Source organism: Otolemur garnettii, unplaced genomic scaffold, assembly GCF_000181295.1.
Source record: "Otolemur garnettii isolate 467f Iridium unplaced genomic scaffold, OtoGar3 scaffold00168, whole genome shotgun sequence".
In the NCBI taxonomy this organism is placed as follows: Eukaryota; Metazoa; Chordata; class Mammalia; order Primates; family Galagidae; genus Otolemur; species Otolemur garnettii.
In genome coordinates this window covers 3442938-3461031 of record NW_003852563.1, presented here as the reverse complement: position 1 = coordinate 3461031, position 18094 = coordinate 3442938, and the positions used below count along the sequence as shown (strand labels likewise).

General features: G+C 40.3%; 2 protein-coding genes across 4 annotated transcripts in view; one reads left to right on the top strand and one right to left on the bottom strand.

Annotated features, from left to right (window-relative positions):
* The window catches only part of KCTD3 (potassium channel tetramerization domain containing 3), a 66801-nt gene extending 60519 nt beyond the window's left edge, over positions 1 to 6282 (top strand). Inside the window, exons 16-18 of one of the 3 annotated variants that reach the window (XM_003800143.3) lie at positions 3370 to 3554; positions 3631 to 3769; positions 4542 to 6282. In XM_003800143.3, coding sequence (XP_003800191.1) covers positions 3370 to 3554; positions 3631 to 3769; positions 4542 to 5103 — 886 coding nt within the window. In that variant the 3' untranslated portion in view covers positions 5104 to 6282. The remainder of the gene's footprint in view (positions 1 to 3369; positions 3555 to 3630; positions 3770 to 4541) is intronic. The other 2 variants (XM_023519281.1, XM_023519282.1) reach the window with 2 other exon arrangements.
* Positions 6283 to 10303: 4021 nt separating this feature from the next.
* Positions 10304 to 18094, bottom strand: part of USH2A (usherin) — a 775219-nt gene continuing 767428 nt past the window's right edge. The window contains exons 69-71 of the mRNA XM_003800142.1: positions 17860 to 18094; positions 12981 to 13211; positions 10304 to 10393 (exon numbers count right to left, since the gene is read on the bottom strand). Of these exons, the coding sequence (XP_003800190.1) occupies positions 10304 to 10393; positions 12981 to 13211; positions 17860 to 18094 (556 nt within the window). The remainder of the gene's footprint in view (positions 10394 to 12980; positions 13212 to 17859) is intronic.

The following is an 18094-nucleotide window of genomic DNA, read 5'->3' as shown; positions in this document are numbered from 1 at the left end:
TGTAACTGGACAGAAAGGGTATGAGCCGGTAGAAATGCACTAAGTGGGGAACCCAGCGAGGCCTGTCCAGAGTGTTCCTGGCTTCTCTGGGTGGCATTCGTATTCTTGGGTACAGGGTAGGACCTCTCTGGAGTGAGAATCACAGAAAGATGTGGGTAAGGGTAAAGTAATATTTTTATGCTTAGCTTTGGGGAAGGGGGTTCTGGTTTCTGTGGCCTACCTTGGGGAAGAGGAATGCTAATTTCTATTGCATGCCTAAAACACAGAAGGGCAGGACGAGGTCAGGGAGAAACTTTGTTTCTGAGGCCATCATTTTGAGGCATCATTTTCTAAGCCCCAACTGTGTTCATGTGTATATAAGTGTGGATTTGTTTTTTATAATTTTTTTTAATTAAATGTTAGCTGTGTACATTAATACAATCATGGAGTACAGTGTGGTTTTCTCATATACAATTTGAAATATTTTCATCAAACTGGCTAACATAGCCTTTATGTCATTTTCTTAGTTATTGTGTCAAGACGTTTATATTCTACTTTTAGAAAGATTCACTTGTACCCTTGAAAGATCAACCATAGAGGTGACCCCTCCAGTCATCCTCCTGGATTTGTTTTATTAGAAACATAAAGGAGAATCTAGCGTTTAAAAAAAATTTAAGTCATTTTATGAATATTATTCTAAAAGTATAGTTTACTAAATTATGGTTATCTCAGTAAATACAGGAAAAAATTAACAATTCATCACCCATGTATGATTTTAAATACCCTAGCAACTAAAAAAGGAGGAAATTCCTTAATCTGATAAAGTCTATGAAAATAATTCTTGCAAACCTCATACTCATTGATGAACTAGTAAAAGCTTTTCCTTTGTGTGATATTGTGAAAATATATATTTGGTCTTTGTCCCTATTTCCTGGCATATACCTTCTAAAATCCTTGGACTATTCAATAGTGGTTAAGTGTCTTTCTGTATGCTATTGAGTTGACTGGTGGCTTCCAGTCCCTAGCTTCCGGATGGGGCTGGTCACCAAAAAGATGTTGACAGTTTTAGTAGATTGGCAATTTCAGCCCTTCAAGGAAGGGAGAGGGGCTCAGGATTAAGATCTTCACCCATGGCTTGGCGCCTGTGGCTCAAGTGGCTAAGGCGCCAGCCACATACACCTGAGCTAGCGGGTTCGAATCCAGCTGGGGCTCGCCAAACAACAACGACGGCTGCACAAAAAAATAGCAGGGCAGATGCCTGTAGTCCCAGCTACTTTGGTGGAGGCAGGAGAATCACTTGAGCCCAGGAGTTAGAGGTTGCTGTGAGCTGTGATGGCACAGCACTCTACTCAGGGAGACAGCTTGAGGCTCTGTCTGAAAAAAAAAAAAAGAAAAGATCTTCACCAATGAAGATCTTTCAATCTCCCCAAATGCCTATATAATGAAACCTTCATAGACCCCCCCAAACTAGGTCAGATAGTGGAACACCAGAATTTCCTGGAGGGTGTGTGCCCAAAGAGGGCATATGAGTGTCATAACCCTCCCTTGTGCCTTGTCCTGTGTATCTCTTAATATGTACTTTAAAAAATATCCTTTGTAATTAATTGGCAAACAGAGTTTTTCTTGTAGTTCTGTGATCTACTCTAGCAAATTGATGGAACCCAAGGAGGGGCCGTGGGAACTCCAACGTATAGCCAGTGGAGTCAAAAGCACAGGCAAAGTAACCTGAGATTTACAATCCGATCAGCATGGGAGTGGGGCTAGTTTTGTGGGACTGAGTCCTCAACCTGTAGGATCTGATGCTATGTCTAGGTGGGTGTGTCAGAATTTAATTGAATTAGAGAGCACTCAGCTGGTGTCTGCCACTGAATCCATTGCTTGCCTGGGTTGTGTCGGGGAAAAAACCCATGCGTTCAGTCACAGAAGTCTTTTTTGTTGTGAATTAATATGTTGATTATTTTGAGTTGAAAAATTGGAGTTTCAGAAAGGACTGGCTAACCTGTCTCTCTCTGGGAGAAGTGCCTTCCCAGTACCAGGGTGAAAATAGTCCTTATTATCACCAGAGACTGGGAATTGGGGACCGCAGTGGACCTGAATAAATACGTTTACCCAAGTAACCGTTATCATTCACTAGTTTTACCCTCTCCTATGTACAGAGACTGTCCTTGAAATTTTCTTCCCCAGGGACAGACTTACTTTGTCGTAACATTCTTCTCTTATTTATTGTTCTTTGTCTAACAATAGAAATGCATTTGGGGTTTACCACTTCTCAGAATTTCACTGTCTTGTGAAGATTCTCATGTACATGTAAAACTAATAAAGTTTGTGTGCTTTTCTCTTACGGATTTGACCATTATCAATTTCATTTTTAGATTAAGCCAAGAGCCCATCGAAGAGCTAAAAGGGAGGTTGGATGTGATCTCTTGTTCCCGTACAGTTGATTGTTTAGTGAGCGTAGAGGAAAAGCACTTTGCTTTGTTGATTCCCATATTCATACGCCTTGAGGTTGGGAGTAAGGGTAGGATCACCCCTGCTACTGTATGTGGGTATGCAGGAACTAACTTCCCCCCTTTGCCCTGCCTGTCGGGAAGCTCAGCTGGACTTCACATTCTCGTCCTATAATGTTTCTCACCTTTATGTAAATTGTGTTTCCCCTTCCTCACCTTTATATAAATAATATTTCTACTGCTTTAATTTTTGACCTTGCATTTGCTAATTTTTTTTAACTTTTTTTAAGTTCTCTCACTCTGTTTTGAAGTAGGCGAGAAATAATTCAGTGAAGTACTATAGTTCAGTCAGTGCTTAGATGACTTTGAGAAAATTACTAATTATCCCTCGCTTTCCTCATTTGTCAGTGTGGATAATAATCACTCTTGCTCAGGTTCTTTTATCTTTTATGAAAATCAGTGAAATGACCATTAAAAAGCTTTTTAAAAGTTAAGAATATTATTCTAATGAAGGATGCATGCCCATAGTCATATATTTTTTCTGATTTCAGGTTTTTTAATTTGCACATAGATTTTAAATGACTTTTTCAAGCTCTCTTCTAGTGTAATGTCTGTTTGCTTTGTAATTTTCTTTTCAGTTTCATAGCTCCCTTTAAAGAATTGCTCATTCTCATCAAGGCTCTTCTTTTAAGGTTGATTACATTATTTGCCTTATTTCAATTATTTAATATAATTAAGTTAATATCTATTGTTGTGTAAGACTCAAGACTCAAAAGAAACAAGGCTTGAATTGTATTCCCACTGGCTTGTCTTTATCCCTTTAAGTCTGTCTTAGATATATGGAATATTCAACTGTCACTTGGCAAATAAATGGTAAAAATCTGAGTTATAAAATGTTATTCGTTCCCATGGTTCACAACTAACTGTACAATATCTTTTGCAGAATATGTGAGATCCAAGCTGTCGACTGTACGACCATTTCCTCGTTCACAGTGAGGGAATGTGAGGGGTCCAGTAGGATGGGCTCCAGGCCGAGGCGCTACTTGTTCACGGGCCACACCAATGGCAGCATTCAGATGTGGGACCTGACCACTGCTATGGACATGGTCAACAAAAGCGAAGACAAGGGTAGGTTCCCGGGCACGCGGAAGCTGGTGATGGGTGAGCTTTTGACATAGTGATGTTATGAGCGTTTGTTTCTAAGATGTAGGTGGCCCTACTGAAGAGGAGCTCCTTAAACTCCTGGATCAATGCGACCTAAGCACATCTCGCTGCGCTACTCCTAACATCAGCCCCGCGACTTCTGTGGTCCAGCACAGCCGCCTGCGGGAATCAAACTCGAGGTGGGCAAAAGGATGGGTGTTATAAGTTGTATTGATTATTTTGGGGAACATCGACTGAAATACTTGTAATTGCATAGTTGCTCTAGAATGCCATACTTTTCAATCACATTTTTTAATTCCAACTTTATGTTGATACTTAGGGTTTTTTAAAAATTTTTCATTTATATGCATATCTGGCCCTTTTCATAAAGATGCATTTTTTGCCTTTTAACTTATTTTGTGAATTGCTGCCAATTTGGATACCTATTATGGAATCAAGAATTCATTTAGAAGAAACTAGGAAAAACCACATTTTACCTTGGTTAATTAATATGTAAAGCTTTAATTATTGTCCTGCCCCCAGGACAGTATTCCAGTGATTACATTGACTTATCTACTCTTATACTTAGTCCTTAGGTACTTTTAGTACAATGATAGTGGTATGTATTTTAGTTATAATATTGATTTAAAAAATTCCGAAATCTGAGGAAACAAGGGCCAAATAGTGGATTGGTTTCCATGTGGGGTTCAATGATTTTTTTTCCCCCCAAACTTTTTTTTAAGCTGTTCAGAAGCATGACATGAATGTATGTATGGTAATATTTGCATTAATTCTTTTATATATTATCTACATAAAAAATACTTGATAAATATATTTTATAGAGAGAAATATGGGTATAATATACTTTCTACATTTGTATAATGTCTTACTGGTAGTTTAATAAATAAGATATGATCCCTCAGAATCTTGGAGTGAAATCTGAAGTTTAATTTTTAAAACACTGTATTTCAGCCTTCAGCTTCAGCACCATGAAACCATCCACGAAGCAGCTACTTACGGTTCCATCAGGCCTTACAGAGAGAGTCCTTTGTTAGCAAGGGCGAGAAGGACTGAGAGCTTTCACAGTTACAGGGACTTCCAGACTGTCAATTTGAACAGAAATGTAGAAAGAGCTGTGCCTGAAAATGGTAACTTGGGTCCAATACAAACTGAAGTCAAGGGGGCCACAGGGGAATATAGTACGTCTGAGAGAAAGTCCCCTGGCACAGAAATAAAGAGTTTGAGAGAATTAGATAGCGGGTTGGAAGGACATAAAACAGCTGAAGGTTTTTCAGAATCCAAGAAAAGGTCATCAGAAGATGAAAATGAAAATAAAGTGGAGTTAAGGAAGAAAGGAGGATTTGAAGGGGGAGGATTCCTTGGAAGAAAGAAAGTTCCCTATCTGGTGTCGTCACCAAGCACTTCTGATGGAGGAGCCGACTCTCCGGGTACTGCATCCCCGTCTCCTACAAAGACCACTCCCTCTCCACGGCATAAAAAAAGCGATTCTTCAGGTCAAGAATACAGCTTATGAAAACTTGCCAAAGTGAATTGTTATTTTATTAAATTTAGATAAAAGTTCAGCATTATTGGATTTCAGTACATCAGTTTTTACACTAAAACTTTACAAGGTAAAATTGAACTTCACTTAGTATCTTTTTAATAGAAGTACCTGGAATAAGGAGATATAATAATTATATCTCTTTTCACATTTGGAAATTTTTTCAGTTTTACAAGTACTTTTAATAGATCATTTGTAAAGCAAGAGTCCATTGTAACATAAGCTACTTTTTGTTGGTTTTGGAAACATAGTACCACATCCTGGTAGAATGGTGCCCAGGGAGAGGAGCATCCCGTAGATCATGGGAGCAGGCAGACTGCATTCCTAACCTTGATTGTGCCTGAGACTTGTCTTGCAGTGTTAGGTTAAATGAATCATATAATTCTCCTTGGAATTTGGTGATTACAAAGTGTTTACTAGATATTTGATGAGGTGCTGTGTTTGTGAAAAAATATATGTAATTCAGAAACACTAATAATATTGACTATCAGAGTCCGTTATGAAGTAAGTCTCCTTGAGGATATTTCATTTTTATTGTGGGTCGTTTTCTGATTCTCATGGTTGGGAGTTCTTAAATCTTAGCAAAGCATCACCAATATGCCAAAGGTTCATATAAACTTTCTTTCAAGTTGGAGCAGTTGTCTGTGTGTAAAAAGATGAAATAAAAATAATCAAGAGCAGTGCTTTAGTACCCAGAGGGAACACTGTACCAGTTGGTCACCTGCCTTGTTTAGGAGCCACCATAGTTTTTTTCAGTGTTAATAATGAAGATAATTAAATTAAATGTGATCATTTTGTTGTGCTTATGGGACTGCAGTTCTGAATTGTTGGTCCAAAGTTTTAGTTGCTGTAAAAAATGTTAATTTGAATATATTTTGAATTGTAAAAGAAGTGATTTTTTGTACATTTTTTTCCCTTTAATCAGAATGGTTTTTCAAGTTTCTACAAATAGGGTAAATATAAACTTAAAGCAGTAAGCATTATTGGTTAATAATGTATGTATTCCCATTCCAAGAACTATAATAAATAATAAATGAATGAAGTTGAAATAAACTCATTAAAATTTACTGTATTGCCAGTGGTTTCACAACAGTTTTCTTGTATTTATCAATTAAATCAAATAAAAATGATTAAGAATGTGTTTTTAATTAAGGAACATTTGTCCTATTTAAAGTGTATATTTAAAGTTTATATATATATATATAAACACACATAGGTGTGTTTATGTAAAAAAGAAAAAGAGGGAGGAGGGAGAACGTATTATATGTGAAAATTAAGTTATATTATCAGTGAAGGAAGATGGTAAGCAAAGCATAATTTCAAAATTAAGGATTGTAATTGTTTCTTATGCCTTTTTTCCTTATTATCACAGGTATGTGAAATTTGGGTTGCATGTAAGTATATTAAGGGAAAAAAATGAAATACCAAGAATAAAAGATCATTTAAAAAAAGGTATTGACAACTTTATGATAAAATCCCTTAAAAAGACAACTGACTGTCCCATAGATTGCATCATAGTATAAGTTAAATTTGGGGGGTTTTGTTTGTTTCACTTAAAAGAGTCTGAACCTTGTTAGGGCAGGAATTTGAGTCTACTCGAACTCTTAACTTTATAACCTGGAGCAGATTGTCCGTCCCTACATTTGTTCATTTTACCTATTTCTCTGTGGATGCTGTGACTAGAAGAAAAAAATTGAAATGATAATAATATATAATTTATGTGATTGAAACATGCAAATTATAATTCTCATGATGAGTTCTTGAAGTAATTTCATTTTAAAGTATTCTGCCAATAGGATAAGTAGTGTTAGCCCATTTCACAGGTGAGATCACTGAGATTCCCACAGCAAATAGCGAGCCATACACAGGCTCATGAATTGCTAAGCCAACTTTTGAAGCCCATTCTTCCTGTTTTCAGAGCCTGTAGTCTTGTTCCTGGCTTTCTCATCCAGGCTTATGTCAGAATCACTTGAGGTTAGACACATACAGTTGTCCAGGCCTCACTCCAGTTTTACTGAATCTGGATCACTGATGGTTGGGACCCCTAACAGTGTTCTGGAAAAAGTAACACCATTTACCGTCATGTACATTGATGGTTGAGAAACTATGCAGAACATCCTATTAGATGGATACGTCTTTATCGTTCTTGATCATTATTTGTATAACGCAGAGCCAATAGAGTACTTTTTAATAAATATATTAAACTGTTCACATTTAAATATTTATTAAGCAAACCATCTTTAGATTAATTTACATGATATTTGTGCATTGAAAATCAACTATTCATTTGTGGCAATTATAAGTTCCTTCTTACTGATTTATTCCAGCTGGCCTATGTTTCATTTACAGGTTGTTTAGGTTAAATTATTTTCAGATGGATGACAACATGATTTTTATTAAGGTACCGTAACAGATTCATACTTAGGTTCTCCATTTAGTGGAAATAACAATAGGTTATCTACAAACACAGTTCTTAGTAAAGGTTATAAAAATGTAACTATGTACTCTTAGCAAACAGTTATTAGGAATAATAATAGTGTTCAGCTGAGAATGTGGCCTGTACAAGTGATAAGACATGAGACAGAGGAGTTTTAAAACAGACTTAAAGAGGTTCTCTGCGGAGCGTAGTTGCCATGCGTAGCCGCCATGCGTAGCACCTTGCTCCCCTATGGGATTTCTTCCATGTGGCTTTGTTTTCCTGGTTCTCAACATTAGGAGCACCTAGAAGCCTTAAAAAGCACTGATGCCTCAGCCCTACCACAGACCAGATGAATCAGAACCCCTCGGTCTATGTAGTTTGCATGATCGAGTCTTGGCACACAATACAACTTAGAGTAGCAAGACAATCATAGGATTCTTCTCTGAAATAAAAAGTAAGGTTAGGAGTGTTGCAGGGGGCAGTGTTCCAGAAGCAAGCCATATCAGCTTTCCACCTTGAGCTGTGGGATCAAGATATACATGATTTGGCTAATTGGATTAATGTAATAACTAAATGTCTAGTTTGATGAGTAAGTGGATAGTGATTTAAGATCACCTCAGTTCTCTATTTTTTGTGTTCTGGTGAAGTTCTATACTGTGCTTTAAAAAACTCCCATGTAAAGATAAAGGTAACTAGTTGTGTTTTCCAATGTGAGGATGAATCCGATCTTCTGAATATACCTGTGACTAGCATATCACGTTTGTATCAAAGTCGACCAGGCATAGGATGCAAGTTTGAGTCTTCCCCAAATAGCTTATGTGAAGCGCATGCTCAGCCTTAGTTAAGGCTCATATATGCCTGCTTTAAACAACTAATTGATGCAGAATCAAATAGGAATTAAAAAACAGTAAGCTGTTAGCCAAGCAATTGTTTCCATCTCAAAGTATAAAATTTTGGCGAGGAAAAAAAACAATTTGTACAGCTACTGCCAACTGTACACAGTCATTGCAGGTTTGTTTGCTTACAGCAGTGATAGCAAAGGGGCAGAGCTGCTTAATACTGGCCTGTGCTTTTGACACTGGTGGTTGGCAAGCTTTCTCTAAGAGTTGGTCCGTTGCTCTCAGATGTGGGTAAGTCTCAATGCCCCCAAAGTCCTCCATCTTTTATGCTTGGATCATGGTGTAGTCATGGTTTTCAGGCAGAGTAAGGGAATGAGTTTTTGCCAGTACAGCTTTGCAAAAATCCACAAAATGTTCACTATTGTGTATGAGACAGGTAGCTCCAAAATAACTTCCTGGCGTCAGACCTTTATGAATGAAGAAAGAAGAGAGGTTTCCTTTGTTTTCCGTGAAAAACATATTTTAATATCTTTTACGTTGATAACTTGGAAATTTTTTTTCTTGCAGTAGGACTTAACACTAATAACTTGGTAATTTATATAGAGCAGATGACAGAAACTTTTGAACTGTGAATTGGGACTCTTGCATGTCATCTGTTCTTACTGATCACAGCACCAAAATTTCAGTTCCCCTGAAACAAAGGGATATAGTACAGAGGTTTTTATATATGAGATATACAGAGGGTGCCCAAATACATCCACATTTTAAGAAAGGAAAAAAACTATTAGAATTGTAATAAGATATACTGAGCATTTGTTATTGTGTATATTGCATCTTGTAGCTCTTGTAATTGCAGAAGTCTAATATGGGAGCATTACAATTTTAATAGTCTTTTCCTTTCTTACAGTGTGTGTGTGTATAATATATAATATATTTGCCACCCTCTGCATGTACATCTATGTTCAATCTTTACATGTAAATGTTCATTTCAAACTAGGAGGAGCACAAATAAAATTTTTCCTTTTTAAATTTCATAGAGACTAGTATCACAAAGAGAACAGTAATCTCCATTTCAATTGTGCTAGGTTGAAGATGGCAATATTCCCTGGCATCCAATGAATTGACAGAATTGACTTTCATGAAAAGTACTAAATGGAGTTCCAAAACCATGTCAAATGTGTGAAGTAAAAACATTGGTTCAAGTAGCGGTGTTTTGTTGAAACAACTTCTTTCTGAAATGTGTATTTACTCAGATTTTCAGAAGATTTATGAATATAAGAACAGAGACATTTGCATGTAAGTTACATGGTGTTCTAGCAAAAGGTTTAGTGAATATTAAACCCTAAATATTGTAATTAAATAGAATCTTCAGCTAAGCATGTAGATTGAGTGCAAAGTTTGTTTTTCTCTGATTCAGCATGCCCTGAAATTAGGATTTCGTTTCACAGCCATGATTATTATTAAAATAGCTGTTCCTTACAAGCTGGCGTCAACCCTGATGGGCATAGAGGATAAAAACAGCAGTGACATCCTTTCCAGAGAACTGCTTAGTTTTTAAGCCAGCGACTAACTTCTCATTACTTCTAACAACTGGAGACCATCTTGAAATTGCCACTGATTATTCATTTAGCCAGTGGCATCACCGCCAAATAGAGCCAAATGAAAATTACATGCTTCTTTATCCTTCACAAAATAAGCAGAACAAAACAAGTATTTTCGTATGAGTATTACCCCTCATTTCAGGCCACTAGAAAAATAACATTTCTCTATTAGGAAGGAACTCTTTCAAACACAACCTTCTTTTCTTTAAAGGATTATAGCAAACAATGACTCTTCAGCATTTTTATGTCAGTGATAACTAAGGAATGGGGAGCAGAGCCTGCAGTCCAGGTTACATCTTCCAGGTTTCCTTCCGTTACAGGTGGGTATCAGTGAAAGTGGTGTGTTCTTTGGTTACAGAGCTGAAGCCCTTGATGGCATTCATCAGGTCCTCTTCATCCACATACTGAAAAATAAGCCAGTCATTGGTAATAACAGTTGCTATCAATAGTACTTTATCAGTTGGAAATTCTATTAATGTAAAAACTTAAGTATTAGAGGCTTAACATGCTAGGCTCAGCACTGTAAGGTGTGATTTAAATTTACCTTATTGAAAGGATAACATATATGAACACAAACTATAGACTAACCCCCAAATGTATGTGATTTGAGTTTTTATTTTGCCATATCTCAACCTTTCTAACCCTTAGCTTACTCATCTTTATAAAGTGGAGAGCTTATAGGTCAATGAGGTGGCTCACACCTGTAATCCTAGCACTCTGGGAGGCCAAGGTGGGTGGATTACCTGAGCTCACAGGTTTGAGACCAGCCTGAGCAAGAGCAAGACCCCCATCTCTAAAAATAGCTGGGCACTGTGGCAGGCACTTGTCCCAGCTACTCAGGAGGCTGAGGCAAGAGACTTGTTTGAGCCCAAGAGTCAGAAGTTGCTGTGAGCTATGATAACACAGCACTCTACTGAGGGTGACAAAGTGACCCTCTTGCAAACAACAACAAAAAAGAGCTTAGATGTACATATACTTTTAAAGATTTGGTTCAAAAAATAGAAGAGCCAGATTGTAAGCTATTTATGATCTGTTGCTTCTCATTCTTGTATTTGTATTTATTAAACAGGGTTAGTAATGTACGTTATATTATGAAGGGCTAAGTAGTGGCACCTTCAAAAGGTTCCATGGACTCCCTTTGCACATTGCCCATTGCTAGTACTATAAAACATAAGCAACCACAACCACATAGTGTAATAGTTACCAGTGGGAGCTCTATATTCAGATGATGTTTTTAAGATTCCAATCCCATGAAAAGATTATTCACTAGCTATGTGTCCTTGGGTAAACCACTAATCTCTCTAAACCTCAACACCTTTTGTAAAAATAAGGATGATAATAGCAACTGACTCCCTTGAGTTTGTGAAGATTAGGTGAAATAATTCATCCACAACCTCTTGTAACTGATTTTTTTTGTATTTATGCTTTTTTGAGATAGGGTCTTGTTCTGTCATCCAAGCTGGAGGGCAGTGGTCTGATCATAGATCACTGCAACCTTTAACTCCTGAGCTCAAGAGTCCAGCCTCAGCCTCCCAGTAACTAGAACTACAGCACGTGCCACCACTTCCAGCTAAGGCCAATGTATTACGTTAACCATATTGAAATTGCTGTTCTGCATTTCAAAAATGATCAATTAGCAGTTCTTTGTTTCAGAAACTTTAGGTCTAGACTGGAATCATGGAATTAAATAATTAGAACATCATTAACAGGCCTATGATTTAAAAATGCATATATACATATAAAATTACATATACATATATGTATGTGTGTGTATATAAAAAATTATATATATATGTATGTGTGTGTGTATATATATATATATTTTTTTTTTTTTTTTTTGAGACAGTCTCAAGCTATCATCTGGGGCAGAGTGCTGTGGCAGCATAGCTTAAAGCCACCTCTAACTCTTGGGCTCAAGCGATCCTCTTGCCTCAGTTTTTTTCTATTTTTAGTAGAGATGGGGTCTCACTTTTGCTCAGGTCTCCCTTTTGCTCCAACTCATGAGCTCGAGCAAATCCACACCCCTCGGCCTCCCAGAGTGTCAGGACTAAAGGCGTGAGCCACCGCAGCTGGCCCATATTCTATATATATATATATATATAACATCATTTTAAACAAGTAACATGGTGATAAGGACCCTGGAACCAGGGAACTCCGTTTATTATTTGCTATTAATCAAGAACATTTTCATGGAGGTCACCGCTAAGTGAAGGAAAAATAAGAACTTTAGAGAGAAAGATGAGTGAGAATCCAAAACAAGAAGTAGGTGGTTAAGAGAAATCGAGGTGAATAATTCTGCCCCAGAAAAGTAGCTCTTAGCCGGCTATCTGCTTATCACCTAAGCAGTCCAAAGGCGCTCCAGCAGGCATCTAGGGTGTCAGGACAATAAAGTCTGATGGTTGGTGTAAATTCCAGCATTTGAGTCATTTCATGAGCCACCAGCTGTCTGGTAACAAATATGATGATGAGGTTACTTTTTGAAGAGATGATTGTTTTTACCCGCTGGAAATTAAGAAAGATGAAGCTTATAAATAGTAACACCCTCATTTACTGGTACTTTTTGTTTTTCGGAAGTACCATTTTAATCTGTCAGAAGAAAAGACTCTTTTCTCTTTTAGCAATAATCCAGTAGGGAAAAAATGATGTACCTCCTTTTTTTAGTAAAGCAGACATTTTACTTTATGCCTTGTTTTGGGCCAGTTCCAATGTTTTTCAGTTACATTCTACCCCGAATTAATGAAGTATAACCCGTTTGTCTCTCTCAGCATATTCGTGTATTTATTTTTTGAGCATCTGTTGTGTACTGGAAGAATAAGACAAAGTTTCCACCCTGCTTACCAAACAATTGGTACACCTGTCGGTTACTACAAAACCCGGTAAGGGCTCAGAGGGCCGAGGGCCGGCTCCGCGAAGCCCAGGAAGCTGGGGGCCATCTCTTTACCGATGTCCTGGAACGCTTGGCTAAGGCTCTGGCCCAGGAAACCAACTCACCAGTCCGCTGCTGTGGCCCATGATGGTTTCCCAGAGGGAGTCATCCATCAGGACTTTCTTGTCCTGAATGTCCATAAGCTGGCTGACGCTGCGGTGGAGGGGGCTCCCGGGGTAGGCGCGGCTGATTTGGCTTTGACTCGGGATTCGTAGCACAGACAGGCTCCGGGTGCTCCGAAGACTCCTGACGCTCACAGGGGTCCCAGACCGGGGAATTTTGGTATCAGCTAATCCCTGAAAAGATAGTTGCTGTTGGTAATTCACGATGTAGAGAAAATGGGCTTCAAATCTGATAGAGAGCAGTGTCTCTCATGCTGTCAATGAAGGGAACAACTGTCTCCAGACCTGCCTACAGAACATAGCAGCCCTGATCTTGGAGGACACTGCGGCCTTTGGCTTCTCAGTGAGGATGATAAGCTAATTACGCAAGTGAGAAGCTAGTGTCCTGAGCATCTGAGGAGCTCATGCCTTGGAGCTTCTGGCATTGTTCCTTGTGGGGCAAGGGCTTGCTGCTTTGCAAGGCAGTGGGGCAGGAGGATAGCAAGGGAGTTTACAAGGTGATCTCCATGCCATCAGCACAGAGCCTCCCTCTTGAGCCCACAGCAAAGCTGACGATGTTCCCTCATGGTTGCCCACTATGTGAGCAGTTCAAATTCCATGTTAAACATCCTGGATTTGTATGGGGAAATTGACTCCTCTCTCTCTTTTCCCATTCCATGTTCTCACTGTCATAGGATTCCAACCTCCAATTTATACGGAGGTGTCATGTTAACATTAATATCAGAGAGACAAAGTCATTCCATGAGTAGGATCTAGAATGTACCATAAGATAAAATCTAGCTTCTCTGAACATCCAGGGGTTCTGACTTAGCTGGTTGGATCAACGCGAAATGTCCCCAGGTTTCACTGTGCAGTCAACACACCATGCAGAAGATCATGCATTCATGCAACACACAGAGGTACCTCAAAGTGCATGGTGTAACTTTTTAGGGTGACACTGCTTGACACATCAGATAGATCAGCCACAGAATCAAACTGAGAACAAATGGGGGCATCAGGTCACAATTTGGAACATGTTTAAATGTTAAGCAGTCTTTGCATTTCTCCAACTATAACACAATCCTACCTGTATTTTAATGATATACACATATATAGGTATAAATGTAGTAGGGTTTCGTGATTAAAGCCACATGGTGAGTGGAAATTAATTGACTAATGTCTAAGGCAAATATCAGGGGTCTTATTTGTTTAGTATTATAGGGAATGAAAGGATCTTCAAACTAGAAAGTAAATTATAAGTAAAACTTGCACTTGAACTTAGTTGTACCTCATACCCATACTATGTGACCTTGGGAAATGTTAATGAAATACAAAAAACTTTCTCATTCTCTGGTACCTCTTCCTATTTTTCTCTGTCCAGAGTGTAGCCTAAAGTCCTTTGCCAGTTTGAGTCTGATGTTCAAAGGACACCAACCTGTTCAGAGGGCAGGGGTGGTTTTTCAGATGGGGGGAGAAGAGTGAGGGCATTCCTGGGGTATATCTCATTGACAAACCCAGGTAAAAAGAAAGTCAATCTGGGAAGCTGAGTAGTGAATCCAGCTTGTTCCTGTTAGGATTCTTTTTGTTGACTCTGAATAAACAAGGAGTCAATGACCACCAGCAATGATTCTGCATCTTTTTCTACGAATGCTAATCAGCTAATCGTATTCCCTTTAACTTGGCTAAACTTCAATAATTTTCTTTCATGGTCTCCAACTTTGTGAGACGAGTTTGGTCCAAAAATATTTTTAAAAAGCAACATAAGAAGACTTACTTGCAAATATATTTTATCATGTGGACAGGATTAAATTATGATTCAATAGGTTCTGGGGAGTACTGCTGGCCAGTGCCTAGTGCCCCCCAGATTTCACTTCTGCTCATCCCCCAGGCCTGTAATGAGCAGCCTCCCTGCTGAAGGCAAGAGCCAGTTCCAGGAGCCCAGGGCCCCTGGCTGCCAGCCAGTCCCACCACTCCAGCGTGTGCAGGAACAAGGCTTCAATTCTCTTGTCTGCTTGCCCCCGCTGAAGCCTGTACCTACCCCCAGGGAAGTTTACATGTGTCCTGTCAGGGCTGTGAGGTCTATTCAGCACCCACAGCCCAGCCACACACACACACACAAACACGTTTTTACTGGTTATTGAACAGGACACACTGCTCACAGATTTGTGCTATATTTTTCATTCATTTTCAGCCATTGTCACATTTTACTGAGCTCCAGATCCTTGAGGTGCTGATTTATATGGCAGATTCTTGGGTTCCTTCTTCAGAACTTTAAGTCCTGACCCACATGATGCTAGTGCAGGTAATATTATATATACATGGTCCTTGCTTTGACAAGACCAAGCCTAACAAGACTCACTTAAAACCTTGGGCAATGGGTTATATCCCTATGTTACAACATAGCATCCCGCAGGAGTGACGTGAGTGTTGCTTGGTAGCTAAGTTAACAAAGCAAGAAGATAGAATCTCTCCTTATGGAGGATTTTGCTGCAGGCGGCCTTCCTACGGGGAAGGGGTTCCTGAAATGAGTTCTAGACTCTACTAGTACGTGACTAAGTTGTAGGTAGATGTGCCCAGCAGTCTCAGAGGCTTCCCTTCCACTTCTCCATGCCCTCAGGAGGCCCCAGGGTTGATTTTAGTTGATCTCCCTTCTTCATTCTCCCATACTTCCTTCTAGCAGTGGTGTGTCCTTGGTCTAATGACAAGGTCTCCTCAGTGAGCATCTCCTAATGACTGTTCACTGAACAGAATGGAACAGTGGCCGGGCACAGTGGCTCATGACTGTAATCAAAGCACTGTGGGAGGCTGAGATGGGTTGATTGTTTGAGCTTAGGAGTTCAAGACCAGCCTGAGCCAGAATGAGACACCGTCTTTACCCAAGGTAGAAAAATTAGCCAGGTGTGGTAGTGCACACCTGTAGTCCCAGCTACTTGGGAGGCTGAGGATCGCTTGAACCCTAGAGTTTGAGGCTGCTGTGAGCTATGATGCCACAGCACTCTACCTATGGTGACTGAATGAGACTCTATTTAAAAAAAAAAAAAAAGAAAACGAGAGGAGTAAATGGCCAGTGGTTTGCACAAGCTACTCAACTTTCATTCACTCAACAAATATCTGTGTAGTGCCTATTATACGTCGGCCACTGTTCCGGATACTGGGGCACAGACAATAGTAAATGGCCCACAAAATCCTTGACCATGAAAGCTTACATTCAAACATATCTGATTTGGGCCCAGCATGGTGGCTCACACCTGTAATCCTAGTACCGTGGAAGGCTGAGGTAGCTGAACCATCTAAGCTCAGGAGTTTAAGACCAGCCTGAGCCAAGAGTGAGACCCCATCTCTAATAAAAATAGAAAACTTAGCCAGGGATGGTGGTACCCCAACTGAGGCAAGAGGAATGTTGGAGCCCAAGTGTTTGAGGTTGCTGTGAGCTATGATGCCACAGCCCTCTATCCAGAGAGATAGAATGAGACTCTACCTTACAAATAAACAAACAAACAAACAAACATATCTGATTTAGTGTCATGCAGGGATCAGTGGTATGGAAAAGGAAACAGGTGGGTTAAGTAGCTAAAGGATTTTACATAGAGCATGGAGTGGGAGGTGACATGTGTCCAGAGACCTGAAGGAAGGGAGAGTGTGAGCCCCCCCAGTGACAGAAGGACCAGCAGCTCTGTGGTAGAAGCTTATCTCATGGGCTCAGGAGGAAGGAGGCTTGGAGAACCAGGAGTGAGGAATGGTGTGGGCTGAGCTGTGATGGAGAGAGAGCTCAGGCCTGGGCAGGCATTGCCCTCTCTCCTCATCCCCGGGCATGACATCTTTCCCTGGCTGCTTCCCGCGCCAGCCTCGCAGTGTGGCCTCAGAGGGTCCACCTCCCTTGCTGCCCCAACACTTCTGCAACTTGGTCTGGCCCAGCTTTGTCAGAGTCCCGGAAAAGCACAGCGTCTGGAGGGCAGGCGATGATGCCTTTTGCACATTTGCCAGTAGCAGTCTGACTAGATTTCTGTGCTTGATTTTGCTTCTGCACGGGTGGTCACTAGCCCCCAACAGAACCTTGTGGACACTGGACAAAGGTGGCCCCTTGCGGGGGTAGCCCTGGGTGCACACAGTGTGGGGAGCAGACTGGCGCTGGGTGAGGATTAGAAAGCTCAGCCTTGCTTCCTCGGGGTAGGCACAGCCCATACCAGACTAAGCCATTTGATCCTGTCACCTTTTACCCCTTCAGTGAGCTCTGTGCAACCCACATGCTGCATCACCACTTGGTGGGGCCTCCCCCAAGACCTTTGCTGACCTGGTGACCTCCTATCTGAGAAGTGGGTGGTCCTGAGCTCTGAGAAGCCATCTATCCCCAGCAGCACGGAATGTCAGGGCCAGGGGACAGACCAAACACCGCCAACCCTTCAGCCCTTTCCTATCTGCCTGGCCCTTTTTAATCACACAGTAATATAACCTATCCATTCTCTAGGTGATTTCAATACACATCACTTCTCCACCATGTCCTGACTTACAACTGGGGGGCAGAAATACTCATCACACATTATACATTAAAAGCCATTTGGAGTGAAAAAAAGATTACCAATCCTTGGGCTCCACCCAAGATGGATGAAATCAGAATTTCTGGGGTGAAGTCCAGGCACTGGTCGTTTTTAAAGCTTCCCAGGTGATTCTAACATGCAGCCAACGTTGAGAGAGCGAGGGTTAGCCTCCCTGGAGCCCCACAGCTAGTCAGACACAGCTGACTGCAGGTCCTTGTTACTCTTGCTGTGGAAACATTTTCCCCTAAAGAATAACTAGTGCTCTGGTCCAGTGACAGGAAAGTGGGGTTACACCGTCACACACATACCAGATGGCTTTCCCCTGGTGGGTAGACACTCAGTGGAGACATCCTCTTCTGGAGAGGCACCAAGGGAGGTCTCTCTCTGATAAATGGTTCTTTGTGGATTTTTCTTTGTAGTATCAGGGACAGAAAAATGGCCAATAAGATCAAGCCCAGCACCGCCATTAACACTATGAACCACAGCTCACTGTAGAAGTCTGTGCTTTTGTTCCCCGATCCCTTCTTTTCTCCAGGAGTTGTC